Source organism: Hemiscyllium ocellatum, chromosome 7 (assembly GCF_020745735.1).
Source record: "Hemiscyllium ocellatum isolate sHemOce1 chromosome 7, sHemOce1.pat.X.cur, whole genome shotgun sequence".
NCBI lineage: Eukaryota > Metazoa > Chordata > Chondrichthyes > Orectolobiformes > Hemiscylliidae > Hemiscyllium > Hemiscyllium ocellatum.
This window is the reverse complement of record NC_083407.1, coordinates 61,432,158-61,447,674: the sequence shown is the minus strand read 5'-3', so window position 1 is coordinate 61,447,674 and position 15,517 is coordinate 61,432,158. Positions and strand designations below refer to the sequence as shown.

Genomic DNA, 15,517 nt, shown 5'->3' with positions numbered 1-15,517 from the left:
AAATCTGTACAGGAATTTTCTTGGGCTGGTGAATTATTACAGAACATTCATACTTAACCTGGCCTCCATCCTGGTATGCTTGCATCAACTCTTTTAAAAAAAGGGTCAGCATTGGAAATGGTTGTGTAGCCAAGCTCTAGCTTTCAGGGAAATAAAGAAACAACTACCATCCTCGAAGGTGTTGGCATAGTATGATCCCAAGTAATATCTGGTATTGGCATGTGACATTTCCCCATACCTCTTTGGGGTAGTATAAACTTATAGGTGGCCAAATGGAGAGAAATTCTCAATGGTGTATGAATCCAGGAGTTTGGCTAATGCAGACTGTAGATATGCCCAGATAGAGAAGAAAGGTTTGGCAGTTATATGTGGAGTCAGGAAATTCCACTAATACCTTTATGGACATAAATTTGTAAGAATAATGAACCACACAGTGTCTGCTGTGGCCAACACTGCAACCTCTCAATCCCAGGGACTCAAGTTAGATTCCACCCTTGGGTGTCTGTCTGCGTGGTGTTTGCACATTCTCTGGGACTCTGTGGATTTCCTCTGGGTGCTCCAATTTCCTCCCACTGTCTAAAGATGTGCAAGTTAGGTGGGATTGGCCACGCTAAATTGCCAATAGTATCCAGAGATATTTGGGCTTGGGAATTAGCTATGAGAAATGCAGGGTGATAGGATCGGGGGGTGGGGGGGGGTGGGTGGTCTGGGAATAGGTAGGATACTTTTTGGAGAGTTGGACTGGACCCGATGGGGCAAATGGCTTGCTTCCACACTGTAGGGATTCTGTTTCTATAAATCCCCGCTAGTTCTACTTAAAGAGGTCAAGGTAATGCTGCCCGTGGTTCAGGCTGATAATTACAAGTTGGAACAGTGTCTGGGAAGCTAAGTAGCAAATGTAGATGCACTGAGCCCCCTCCCGCTGGAAGATACACTACTGATGGTGCCACCACTGGAATAGTCTGTAATGGTTTTAAATTTTCTGGACACACTTGCACTCACAGCTGAGAATATCGGACTTTGGGTGCAGAGAGATCTGATCCTGGCAAAACTGAAACAGCTGGTGGTGATAGAGAAACCAAAGGATCCAGAACTGAAAACCTTTTTGGACCTGGAGAATCCAGATCACAGTCAAAGATGACATATTATTATGAGAAGCAGAAGCGATTATCCTGAGCATGGTGGGGCAATGCCCAGAGTGCCAACGAGGACACAAATTACTGTCAGCAACTCCCCCACATTCGCGGGAATGGCCAGGTAAACCCTGGACTTGGTTCCACCTGGACTGCGCAGGTCGTTCATGGACTTAATGTTCTTAGTCATTGTGGATGTCCACTCAAGGTACTTGGATGTGTTCAGAGTTCATTTGTCTAACATGGGGATGGCGATAGAAAATTGCATGCATCTTTTACAATACAAGGACTCACGGAAATGTTGGTCACAGGTAATGGGCTACAGTTTACCAGCAGAGAATTTGGGAATTTCCTGAAGTCAAATGCATTCAACCTATAAGGACAGCCCCATACCAAGTCAGTTGGGAAAATATGGTAAGGTTGAAAAAATTTTGCTCTTGAGATGAGATCAAAGTCTAACTTTACACTTAATGTTTTACCAGCAAATTGAGAATCTCACAACTGAGTGACAAGGGCCCTAATTGCTTATATTTACATATCATTACCTATTCTTGCCTCATTTATACATAAGTTGCTATGTTCCCAGCGAGCAGAGAGAAATTAGACTGTGACAATTCCTGATCACAGATGCATAATGAGAAATGACTGCCACCACACCCAGGTAGGTGGGTTAAGTGTTCTTTTTTCCTGCCTGAGTGAGCAGCTTCCACATATGAATGATACAAGGCCCTTCAAGATGCAAATGCTTTAATCAAGCACTAACACACTGCAGTTTACAGACACCAGTAATATAGAACTCTGCATGTGAACACATGTAATGATCAATGATGTTGGATATCAATCCTAGCCACAAGAAAATTTGGTCATGTCATTTGGCTTTTGCAGATTGATCATGGTCATCTCTGTGAAGCAGAAGCAGTCAAAGGGGACTGAAAAAGCACCATATACAAAATACATTTCAAGGTCTTGTAAGCTTTACAAGAGTATGGAGCTGCTTTCCTCTCACCTGGAAGTATTTGACAGCATGTCCTTACACGCAATACTGCATTTCTTGGGTGATGTGGGGGCATGGGGATGGGATAAGTTTTCAAAAAGCTTACTGAACTTACACTCTCCTACTGTACTTGCATGACATGGTTTGTCTATATGTCAAAGGTTGATGGAATCCTATGGCCCTTTATTTTGGAGACTTCCATGTCACACTGTATCAAGGATTATGGTAGCTACTCATTTGAGAGTGCAGCTAATGCTGCCTGTTCACATTACCAAGGAGCTATTGTGTTTCTCCCTTCCCCAAATAAGCTAATTAGAGCTGTGACATAGGATCCATCCACTGAAAGGGTTACCATCACTATGGACAACAGAAATGCAGAGACATAGAAGAGGAACACATGCTTCAGCGAGCCCAGGACCAGCAACAACTTGCAGCTTCTGTCGAACTGTCTCCATGTGAAGAGGTTGCAGCAGATGGGCAGCACAGAATGTGGCAAAGCTACAGGAAGTCCAGAGTCTATTGCTCATGATGTCATTTCCTTCAGATGAGCAAGATGCAGTGCCTGTGCTGAGTATGGATATCCCGGGATACTGTAACAGCACTGGGTCATCTGCTGGAACACGACCTGCTATCTGAAGAGGTAAGTGACCATCCTATGTCAGTGGCCATCGAGGTGACAGCAACACTTAACTTTTATGTAATTGGCTGTTTCTGAGGATCCACTGGGAAGTATTGAGGATCAGTCCTCAAACTACAACTGCATCAAGGCTGATATCATCAAATTTGTGACACAATGTCATCTGTTTCCCCATGACAAGGTCAGTGCTCAGCCTGGACAGTAAACATTGCTGATGTAACAGGCATCCTCCAGGTGCAGAGCACTGTAGACTGTACATACATTACATTGAGAACACCTTATCATAGTCAAAAAGTGTAGTGCTGGAAATGCCTAGCAGGTCAGGCAGCATCTGAGGAGCAGGAGAGTTGACATTTTGGGTATAAGCCCTTCATCAGGAATGTTGGGGGAAAGGGGGATGAGAGATAAATAGGAATGTGGGGGTAGGGGTGAGGGTTGGGAGAAGGTAGTTGGGAAGGCGATAGGTCGATGCAGGTGGGGGATGATGGTGACAGGTTGGAGAGGAGGGTGGAGCAGATAGGTGGGAAGGAAGCTGGACAGGTAGGGCAAGTCAAGAGGGCGGTGCCAAGTTGGAGAGTTGGATCTGGGATGAGATGGGGGGGGGTGCGAGGAGGGGTGGGAGGGGTGGAAATATGGAAACTAGTGACATTGATGATGCCTTGTCGTTGAAGGCTCCCAAGGTGTAAGATGAGTGGCTTGGATTTGGCGGTGGAGGAGACCCAAGACTTGCATGTCCTTGGTTGAGTGAGAGGGGGAGTTGAAATGGTCGGCCACAGGGCGGTGGGGTTGTTTGATGCATGTGTATCAAAGACGTTCGCTGAAACCTTCAGCGAGTTGGCATCCTGTCTCCCCAGTGTAGCTCACTGAATGTCTCAGGGAGAAGACAACCTTCCAACTCAGCACCCTCTTGATGGATGTGAAGAGGGCTGCTATGTCAATGGAGACCATTACGCAAACAGGCAGACAGAAAGCCTAGCCACTCTCCGCTACATCAGAGACATCTTGGAAATGACTATCAGACTACTCAGACTCCTTGGCATCATGATAGCCCTCAAAATCACCAACACACTAAAACAGCAGCTAATGAACTTGAAAGACCCTTTACAGACAACAAGCAAAACTAATGTCATTTACAAAATACCGTGCAAGAATGGTAACAAACACTAAGTTGGACAAACAGGCAGAAAATTAGCCACCAGGATACATGAACATCAACTTGCCACAAAAAGTCATGACCCAATCTCGCTTGTATCATTACATACAGATGAGGAAGGACGTCACTTCAACTGGGCCAACCCATTCATCCTAGGAGAAGTCAAACAGAGACACGCGCGAGAATTCCCAGAAGAAGAATAGCACTCCAACTGGAACTCTATCAACAAACACATTGATTTGGATCCCATTTACCACCTGCTGAAGAGAAGAACAGGAAATGACATCACCACAGGAAATGACATCACCAAACCAAGGAAACTTAAACACATAAATAAAACGTGGGCCATACCACGGGTGCTTCACTGGAGGCTCAATGATGATGTTATTTAGTATGGTGAGGAAATATCTGAAAATGAACCTTCCAGATCAGCGAGCAAACTTACATCTAGAACCTCAACCTGAGCTATAAATCTTCTCAAAACTCATGAGTATAGTCAATGTTGAGCAATTGTTTAACAATACTTTGTGGTATCCAGTGTTAGGTGATCTACCCGCTTCATGGTATTGGTCAACAGAGTTGCTCAACCCAAGTTTTATTCTCTTTTGTCCCTTCCCTGGTCCTGCAAATGTATATGCAACTGACCTTGCCTGTGTAAAAATAATATGTAAATCAGTCTACCTTGCAAAACCCCATCGTATCAATTCTGTTGTTGTCTGTTTAGTGTATGCTATGTTGCTTTCTCATTTGCTTATCCAATTGAAATGCAACATTTCCCTTTTTGGATCACTGTTCTTGGATCACTGGGGTATATTTTGTGGTAAGCATAAATTCTACAAGAGAGACGGTTTGCACCTTAATAGGTTAGGGACCAGCATTCTGGCAGGCAGGTTATCTACTGCAACACCGCTATATTTAAACTATGTAGCCGGTGGGGGGGGGGGGGGGGTGGAGGGGACAAACTGGATGTTTAAAAAGGAAATTGAAGGGAAAGTTAGAACAAGAGAAGTCAAGAAAGACAACTGTATCAATGAGGCAGAAAACTCGGAAAGGGATCATGCTGTAAGGTTGAGTGAAATAGGCATTGATGGGAAGGGTGAGAGCAGGAACAAATTAAAAATACTGTATATGAATGCACGAAGCATTAGACATAAGATGGATGAGCTTGAGGCTCTTTTGGAAATTGGCAGATACAATATTGTGGGGATAACTGAGATGTGGCTTCAAGTGGACAGGGCCTGGGAAATGAATATTCAAGGCTACATGTACTATCAAAAGGACAGACTGACAGGCAGAGGGGGTGGGGTGGCCTTGTTGGTAAGGGACGATATTCAGTTCCTTGCGCGAGGGGACCTAGAATCAGGGGATGTAGAGTCAGTGTGGATAGAGCTGCGAAATACTAAGGGTTAAAAGACTCTCTTGGGAGTCATCTACAGCCCCCCAAACAGTAGTCTGGATGTCGGATGTAAGATGAATCAGGAGCTGAAATTGGCCTGTCACAAAGATGTTACTACAGTTGTTATGGGGGATTTTAACATGCAGGTAGACAGGGAGAATCAGGATGGTATTGGACCTCAAGAAAGAGACTTTGTGGAGTGCCTCAGAGATGGATTCTTAGAGCAGCTGGTGCTGGAGCCTACCAGGGAGAAGGCAATTCTGGATCTGGTATTGTGTAATGAAGCATAATTGGTCAGAGACCCTGAAGTGAAGGAGCCATTGGGAAGTAGTGACCACAATACATTAAGCTTCAATCTGCAATTTGAGAGGGAGAGGATATAGTTGGAAGTGACAGTACTTCTGTTGAATAAAGGGAACTATGGAGCTATGAGGGAGGAGCTGGCCAAAGTTCAATGGTGCAATACCTTAGCAGGGATGACCGTGGAGGAACAATGGCAGATATTTCTGTGTATAATGCAGAAGTTGCTGGATCAGTTCATTCCTAAAAGGAAGAAAGATCCCAGAAGGAGGCATGGGTGGCCGTGGCTGACAAGGGAAGTTAAGAAACATATAAAGTTAAAAGAGAAAAAGTATAACTTAGAAAAGATAAGTGGGAAAACTGAAGACTGGGAAGCTTTTAAAGAGCAACAGAGGATTACTGAGAAGGAAGTATACAGAGGAAAAATGAGGTATGAAGGTAAACTGGCCAATAATATAAAGGAGGATAGTAAAAGCTTTTTTAAGTATGTGCAAGGCAAAAAAATGGTTGGGACTAAAATTGGGCCCTTGAAGACAGAAACAGGGGAATATATTACGGGGAACAAAGAAATGGCAGAAGAATTAAATGGGTACTTCAGATCTGTGTTCACTGGGGAAGACACAAGCAATCTCCCTGAGGTAACAGTGGCTGAAGGACCTGAACTTAAGGGAATCTATATTTGCCAGGATTTGGTTTTGGAGAGACTGTTAGGTCTGAAGGTTGATAAGTCTCCGGAGCCTGATGGTCTACATCCCAGGGTACTGAAGGAGGTAGCTTGGGAAATCATGGATGCGTTGGTGATTATTTTCCAGAGTTCGATAGATTCGGGGTCAGTTCCTGAGGATTGGAGGGTGGCTAATGTTGTACCACTTTTTAAGAAAGGTGGGAGAGAGAAAGCAGGAAATTATAAACCAGTTAGTCTGACCTCAGTGGTGGGAAAGATGCTGGAGTCTATTATAAAGGATGAAATTACGGCACATCTGGATAGTAGTAACAGGATAGGACAGAGTCAGCATGGATTTATGAAGGGGAAATCATGCTTGACTAATCTTCTTGAATTTTTTGAGGATGTAACGCTGAAGATGGACCAGGGAGATCCAGTAGATGTAGTGTACCTGGACTTTCAGAAAGCTTTTGATAAAGTCCCACACAGGAGGTTAGTGAGTAAAATTAGGGCGCATGGTATTGGGGGCAAAGTACTAGATTGGATTGAAAATTGGTTGGCTGATAGGAAACAGGCTTATGCCCGAAACATCGAATCTCCTGTTCCTTGGATGCTGCCTGACCTGCTGCGCCTTTCCAGCAACACATTTTCAACTCTGATCTCCAGCATCTGCAGACCTCACTTTCTCCTGGCTGATAGGAAACAAAGGGTAGTGATATACGGTTCCATTTTAGAATGGCAGGCAGTGACCAGTGGGGTACCGCAGGGATCCATGCTGGGACCGCAGCTTTTTACAAAAAGTGTTAATGATATAGAAGATGGTATCAGCAATAACATTAGCTAATTTGCTGATGATACAAAGCTGGGTGGCAGGGTGAAATGTGATGAGGATGTTAGGAGATTACAGGATGAGCTAGACAAGTTAGGTGAGTGGGCAGATGCATGGCAAATGCAGTTTAATGTGGATAAATGTATGGTTATCCACTTTGGTGGCAAGAACAGGAAGGCAGATTACTACCTCAATGGAAACAATTTAGGTAAAGGGGCAGTACAGAGAGATCTGGGTGTTCTTGTACACCAGTCAATGAAGGCAAGCATGCAGGTATAGCAGGTAGTGAAGAAGGCTAATAGCATGTTGGCCTTCATAACAAGAGGAATTGAATATAGAAGCAAAGAGGTGCTTCTGCAGCTGTACAGGGCCCTGGTGAGACCACACCTGGAGTACTGTGTGCAGTTCTGGTCTCCAAATTTGAGGAAAGACATTCTGGCTATTGAGGGAGTGCAGCATAGGTTCACGAGGTCAATTCCTGGAATGGAGGGATTACCTTACACTGAAAGACTGAAGCGACTGGGCTTGTATACCCTTGAGTTTAGAAGACTGAGAGGGGATCTGATTGAGACATATAAGATTATGAAAGGATTGGACACTCTGGCAGCAGGAAACATGTTTCCACTGATGGGTGAGTGCCGAACCAGAGGACACAGCTTAAAAATACGGGGTAGACCATTTAGGATAGAGATGAGGAGAAACTTCTTCACCCAGAGTGTGGTGGCTGTGTGGAATGCTCTGCCCCAGAGGGCAGTGGAGGCCCAGTCTCTGGATTCATTTAAGAAAGACTTGTATAGAGCTCTCAAAGATAGTGGAATCAAGGGTTATGGAGATAAGGCAGGAAGAGGATACTAATTAGGAATGATCAACTATGATCATATTGAATGGCGGTGCAGGCTTGAAGGGCTGAATGGCTACTCCTGCACCTATTGTCTATTGTCTATTGTCAGACTACTAAACAAGATGGGACTGATTTGCACTGTTATTTGATGCAAGTGTTGCAAGTGAACAGTTTGGAAATAGTTGTAAGAAAAGTGCAGACATCAAGAGTTAAATTAGGACGGATAGTTGGTTAATGTTGTAAACGTTGAAGGTAGTCATAATCAAGGAGAAATATGTAAGTTTTAAAAAAAAAAGTTCATTCATGTGACATTGGTGTTCATGGTGAGGCTAACATTTATTGCCCATTCCCACTTTCCCTTTAAGGAGGCAACAGCGATCTGCCTTCTTGAACTTCTTTAGTCCTTGTCATGTAGTGATATCGCAGTGTTGGTGTTAGAGAGTTTATTTTGTTGGTTACCAATTTTAGGTTTTGAAAACACAAGTTCAATATTACCTAACCATAATTTCCTGATTTACTGTTTTCTCCTTTTCATATCAAAGGATTAGATAGAGTGGACAATGAGAGCCTTTTTCCTCAGATGATGATGGCTAGCATGAGGGGACATATCTTTAAATTGAGGGGTGGTAGATATAAGATAGATGTCAGAGGTAAGTTATTTACTCAGAGAGTAGTGAGAGTGTAGAACACACTGCTTGCAACAGTAGTAGACTTGCCAACTTTAAGGGCATTTAAATGGACATTGGATAGGCATATGGATGAAAATGGAATCGTGTAGGATAGATAGGCTTCAGATTGGTTCCACAGGTTGGCTCAACATAGAGGGCCTGTACTGCACTGTAATGTTCTATGTTCTATATCAGTTTTCTAAAATGCCTAACTTGTCAAATGACTAAAAGGTGACTGCTAGCTGTGTCATTATGTGAAGAAAGTTTTAAAATCTTCAGAGAAAGAGGAAGTATTAGCAGAGAAACATTAAGAAAATGATTAGAAATTCTCTTCACAAATTCTTGATTTTGTTTCTTTAGCAGTAACTATCTAAGATGGCTACCTACATACTTGTTGTGCCATTCGTAGATCTGTTGAAGATTTCCAAAAACAATTTTGTCTTTTCCTTTCATATCATCAGGAATTCCTTTCTCTTCCATTTTTTTCATGTAACCCTAAAGTGTCAGAAATATGCAGAAATTTAGTGTTACAACTGAAGTTTCCTATAATTATGCCATGCTAGTACAATTATTATAATTTCTTACAAATTCAGAAACCCAAACTAGTAAAAGTCCTGAAAATCATAGAATCCCTACAGTGTGGAAACAGGCCATTTGGCCCAACAAGTCCACACTGACCCTCCAAAGAGTATCCCACTCAGACCCACTCCCCTGTCCTACTACTTTACATTTCCCCTGACTAAGGCAGGGTCTACACATAGTGTCTACACAACCCTAAACACTATGGGCAATTTGGCATGGCCAATTCACCGAACCTGAACATCTTTGGATTGTGACAGGAAACCGGAGCACCCAAATGAAACCCATTCAGACGCTGGGACAATGTGCAAACTCCACACAGACAGCTGCCTGAGGCTGGAATCTAACCTAGTTGCTGGTGTTGCGAGGCAGCTGTGCTAACCACTGAGACACTGTGTCGCTAGTGTTAAAATCTTTAGGTCTGCCCCACCAACTCATGTAGCAGAGTAAGTGCCACTGCCTAGACTCTGCCAGAATTCGGATATTAGACTGGTCACCTAGCTTTCGTATTGCTGGTTGCTGCCCTTAGGCTTCAAGTGCGGGATGATTGCCTGGGTCACCTTCAAATGTTCAGATTCTGCAGCTTTATTTCAATCATTCATGGGAAATAGACATCACTGGTTTGTTCAGAGTTTATTGTCCATCTCTGATTGTCCTTGAGAAGGTGGTGCTAAGCTGCCTTTTTGTCCGCTGCAGGACCCGGTAGTCCCACTTCATCAATGGTCTGGCTACAGTATGCTTCCTGACATTATCATCACTACGTAGATTTGATTCAGATGTGGTGAATCCATTTGAAGGAATGCTTTCCTGCTGGCCCTCTTTCCCATTCCAACATTGGCAAGTAGGAGGAGGACAAAAGTTTCTGGGCCTTGGTCTTGGCTATACACAATATGACTGAAATACAATTGATCTTTTGTAATTTACATCACTGGAGCAAAGAGATGGCTGTAGGGCATGAGGTGTAAATTTTCTATCAATCTTCTGATTTCCCCTCTAGATGGTAATACTAGATGAGCCAACTTTCAGAGTGAAACCTTATTTGGTAGGTCTTAACTTTGTTTTTTAAACCGTAGAGGTTAGTTACTGAACACATTCACAGAAGGCTACCCATGTACTTGTATCACAAAGAATAAAATGTTTACTAAACAAGAAAACGCGAACGATGTTTCACAAGACAAATGAAAGGTTGGAAAGACTCATTACAGATATCAGAAAAGGGTTCAAATTAGCACTAATCCTATTATTGCAGCAATATCCTTACAAACACTCAGACTTCAGAGTTTCTATCATCTTGACACTAAGGCTCAGACTCAGGCTGGTACAGCTACAACCAGTTTCCTTTCAGTAAATTTCTGTGCATTCATCAGATGCTTTCCCTTCTCATCTAGTGTCTTCATCTGAGGTACCTAAAATAAACTGCAAACTAAACTCACGGTGACTTTAACTTGAGAGCAATTACATGAGTTCCCTATATTCAGTGTCCAGCAGTCCGTCACTCTCTGTCATACATCACATTGGCTAATATATTTTTCTAGATTGTTATATCTTTATTTGTATGTCATTGGACCTCTGTCACTAAGCAACAGCACAGTATTTTTCTCCACCTTTTTATGATGTGTTGAATTGTTTTAAACTTCATTAAAATGCATGTTCATAAAACAGACCTCCAGACATCTCATTATCAGTGCTCTGAGTTCTCACTTAAACTCTAAAAATGACTAACCATATCTGCCTTTTCTTAACACACAGAATATAAAATATGATTTAAACTTAAAATTAACATTGTTCTTAATAGCCAAGGTTCCTGTTAAGAAGGTTAGAAAACTTTTTAGCCAGTTGCAGGTGCAAACTTTAATATCCTGTGGGAAAACTCCCTAATGTGCCTTCTCCAAATTTGAGTGGGATCTATTCAAATGACTCTGAATCTGGAAAATGGGTTAGATTTGGTGAGCAGTGAGGAGACTAATATTGTGAGTGAAGTCTTGCCCCAGAGATGCACTGTATTAAGAAAATGTTGGCTCCCAAATCACCCACCTGGATGAGAGAGCCTCTCACCATGAATATTATTAAACTTACTCCAACTTACTCTAATTAGATTCAATTCATCTTACCTCAACCACAGCTCCCAAGTCTTTAACATAAACTTTCTCTGTTTGAACAAGTTCATTTAGGACATACCTATAAATAAGATATAGAAGAAAAAACTAAATGTACCAATAGTTAAGGATTCTCTTTGGAACTTAAGAACAAGGAGCATGCCCTCTATCCCCTTGAACCTGATTCACCGTTCAATAAGATCAATCTGATCTGTAATTTAACACCATGGGTGGAGACCTCTGCTCCAACTGGTGGTGAGGGTAGAGGCAGCAATGGCATTTTATTAGGTAGAATGGTGGGATACCAGAATCCCACTACCTGCTCATGTTGCTGAACTCCCAACACCCATTTCCCAATAGCCCCCACCCAATGAAGCGCCCCACCTCCACATTACTGTGGCCCGGATTGCTCTAGAGACCAATGACTCAGGAGCTCAGGTGAATGTTCTCCCCGCAAAAGCTATGGCCTCCCCATTGGCACAGTGAACATAAGAGATGCTGGCCACTGATAGGCTGGCAGTTCTCACTAGGCAATATTTGTGTGAGGAAGGTCTTGTGGTGGCCTTACTGACTTGCTTGAGGGTCAATTGGCCTTCCAATAAAGCAGATGCCTCTCAGGCTGTCCAACCAGCAGGGCGAGACCATCAGCTCTTTAATATTATGCCCAATATCTTTCATTAATATCCATTAATATTCTTTTGTTAACAGAAATCAATAATCACAGATTAAAAATTAACATTTAATTGAACTGCTATTTAATAGATGAGAGTTATTTTCCTTTGCAACAAAATCTTTTTAAATTTCACTCCTGAAAGGCATGCTGTCTTGTTTGAGTGTTGTTGCAGAATCACATATCTTCCAATCAATAAGAATTACTTTTCTCTATCTTACCTATCAGTCTCATTAATACCTCAACACTTCCATCATGTTACTCCTGAATGTTATAAATTCATGGAGCACAATCCTAATTTGTGTAACCCGTTCTTGGAAGTTAATGTGCAGAGTCTGGGTATCATTCTGGTAACTTTATGCTGTGATCCATCCATTGTCAATATATCCTTGCTCTGCTATGGTATCCAGAACTATGTTGTGTTTTCCAATTTTATTGACTCTTGCCTGTCACCTGGAAAAGCCTAACAAACCACTTGGTTGTATTATAAATATGTGCCTAAATAAACCCCTTCGGTATTGGGACAGTGATGGTTCAAGGAGGCATTTCACTATCTGTCTTATTTAGGAATGGGTAATCAATACTGGCCTGGTCAGTGACATCACATCCTTTCATGAATCAAAGAAAAAGCTGTGGTTTCACCAGCATTTTGTATAACTGCAACAGAGTTTCCAACCCAAATAAAAACATAAAGTGCTAGTGAAACCCAACAGGTCTGATAGCATTTGCACAGACAGGAACAGAGTTACTGTTTGAGACAAGTATGAGTCTTTGTCAGAACTGAAAGGCAAGAACATTTTTTTTTCTATGGTGTTGAGAAAGGAGAGGAAGAGAGGGTTGGGAGGAACGAGTGAAACAGATGGTGATGGTGCCCAGAGCAAAAGACAAGAGGGAGCGCATATTTTATTTGAGGAGGGATAGAAATGAAGAAAAGATGTTCATGGTAGACGTTAATGCCAAAATATAGGTTACTTTTGCAGAGAGCAAATGCATATAAAAGGCATGGCAGGAAAGAAAGGAGGTATTATAAAAGTGAAGGGATTTGTTAATGGTCTGAAGATGTTGAACTCAATGTTAACTCCTGAAGGCTATAAAGTGCCTTAGCAGAAATGGGTAGCTGTTCCTCCAGTTTGCATTGTGCTTCACTGCAGCAGGTCAAGACAGCAATGTAAGTGTGAGAGCAAGATGGTTCATTGACATGGCAAGCAACTGTCGGCCTGGCTCATTGCTATGGACAGAATGGAGGCATTCCACAAAGTGATCACCCAGTCTGCATTTGATCTCGCAGTTGTTAAGGGACAATGCCTAATGGGCAGCAAATACTGTGGGCTCGATTGAATGAACTATACATAAATCACTGCTTCACTGGGAAGGTGAGGTTGGGACTTTGGATAATGAGGGAGAAAAAGAAACAAGGACAAAGTCATTCCTCTGCAATGTGCCATGAGGGTAAGGTGATGATAAGGTAATGGGGGTGACTGAAGAGTGGACCCAGGGTGTCACAGAGGGAGTGGTCCCAACAGAATGCTGACAAGGGAGAGAAGGATGTGTTTGGTGGTGACATCCTGCTGGAGGTGGCTGAAATGACGGAGAATGATTCTTTGATTGCAGAGACTGGTGCAATGGGAAGTGAAGATGAGGGGAAGCCTACAGTTGTTATAAGAGTGAAGGGAAGGGGTGAGTGCAGAAAACGTGTTGGACAAAGGAAGGCATGTTGGAAGCAATTTCTAACCTTGTTATTCTAGTCCTCAGATTGTAATGGACAGAATTCCATTTGTTCAGTCTTTTTGTATTATCCTGGACATTTTAATGATCTGTGTACATGATCCCTACATCTCTTTGGACTTCCATAGCTACTGGCTTTTTACTGTTTAGAAAGGATTCTGACCTATCATCTTTCAGGTCAAAGTGAATGCTGTCATAGATCCTTATATTGAAATTCATTTGTCACAGTTTTGTTCATGATGAGCTTGAACCATTCAAAGGTGTCCTATCATTTTACTTTCATTTCTGCTTCTAACAAATTCCAATGTCAGATGTTGGACCATCTCGTCTATAATTCCATTGTTCCTTGCACTTTTCTTAAATAGTGGAGTTACATGTCCATACTTCCAATTAAAGGACAATGTGAATGGCACAAAGGCTCAGTGGTTAGCCCTGCTGTTTCACAGCACCAGGGACCTGGGTTCAATTCCACCCTTGGGCAACTGTCTGTGTGGAATTTGTATGTTCTCCCCGTGTGTGTGTGGGCTTTCTCCCACAGTCCAAAGATGTGCAGGCCATGTGGATTCACCATACTAAATTGCCCATGTTGTACAGGGATGTGTATGCTAAATGGATTAGCCATGGGAAATGCAGGGCTAGGAGGATGGGGTGAGTCTGTATGGGATGCTCTTCAGAGGCTCAGAGTGGACTCCATGGGCCGATTGACTTGCTCTTGCACTGTAAGGATTTTAGGACTGGTTCCTGACTTGATCAGAGTTTGTAATGTCAATGTTCTCATCTATTTGTTCCAAACTGAGCCCCAGAGATTTGTTGAGCTATTGTACAATTACATTCTTGATTATACTTCATTTGACCATGTTAAGTTTTGTCTTAACCCTGATTTAAATGTTAGCTTTCTTGCCATGTCTTACTTGCTATTTTCTTCCTCAACTACAAATGCTTATGTTAAGGGCTGAACCATACAGGTTTTGGCTAAGTTGAGTTGGTGGAGTGATTCTTGCTGAAAGGCTTGAGTGAGTGTTCTTGTCATATGTTACAAAACTTGCCATATTAGTTGGCATTTCAGCCTTTATGGTGAATAGGATGTTCAGACCATCTTATGACAATTGGTTTCCAGACAACTTGCCACTTACATGTAGATCCTGGAATTCCCTGGCATTCCTGACATATTTAAAAGGCCTTTGTGCACCTGGACAAGCACTGTCAATCCAGAGCTGCCTTGCCCAGTTTCTGACATTGGCCCTGCAGGAGATGGCAGCCAAGGGGATATTGGTGCCCTTATTTTGTGGGTATGGTCCTGGAGATCCTGCTGGACAGGATGGTACACAGGCAGGTCTTCCTTTTGTCCCAGGACCAGAGGTGGAGTTAATGATACCCAGACCATACCCATCTGATCACCCACATTACTTCTTAATTCTCCTCACAAGTATGCAATTTCCCCATTTTCCTGAAACTAGATGTCGAAAATCCCCGATATGGAAGTCAGAGCAGGTATCTGTGATGCTAGCTTGCTGCCATTCCTTTGAACCTCAGTTTTGGACTCCTAGCACCAACATCTCAGGGTTCACTGTATGGGCAGCAACTGCATGCGCCTTACATCCATAGGCCTTGTCATCTGCAATATACCAGCCTCACTGCACCCTCATGGCACCCTTGATCTGCCAACAATGTGTTTCTCGCACGGTAATGCTGCACTTTGGACCACATTGACACGTCTCATTAGAATACTGCAACAAGAACTTGTGAGAGCTTAGACAGTCACCTAGATCATGGATTGGACTAGGCTGCATTTCAGGGCTGCTCACTCATTCATTTTGATGCCCATTTCTGCT

The 15,517-nt window shown here is 42.7% G+C and overlaps 1 protein-coding gene across 1 annotated transcript in view; it reads right to left on the bottom strand.

The window, feature by feature from the left end:
- The window catches only part of LOC132817100 (kalirin-like), a 63,412-nt gene that overhangs the window by 34,644 nt on the left and 13,251 nt on the right, over positions 1-15,517 (bottom strand). The window contains exons 3-4 of the mRNA XM_060827257.1: positions 11,306-11,372; positions 9,007-9,110 (exon numbers count right to left, since the gene is read on the bottom strand). Coding sequence (XP_060683240.1) covers positions 9,007-9,110; positions 11,306-11,372 — 171 coding nt within the window. The remainder of the gene's footprint in view (positions 1-9,006; positions 9,111-11,305; positions 11,373-15,517) is intronic.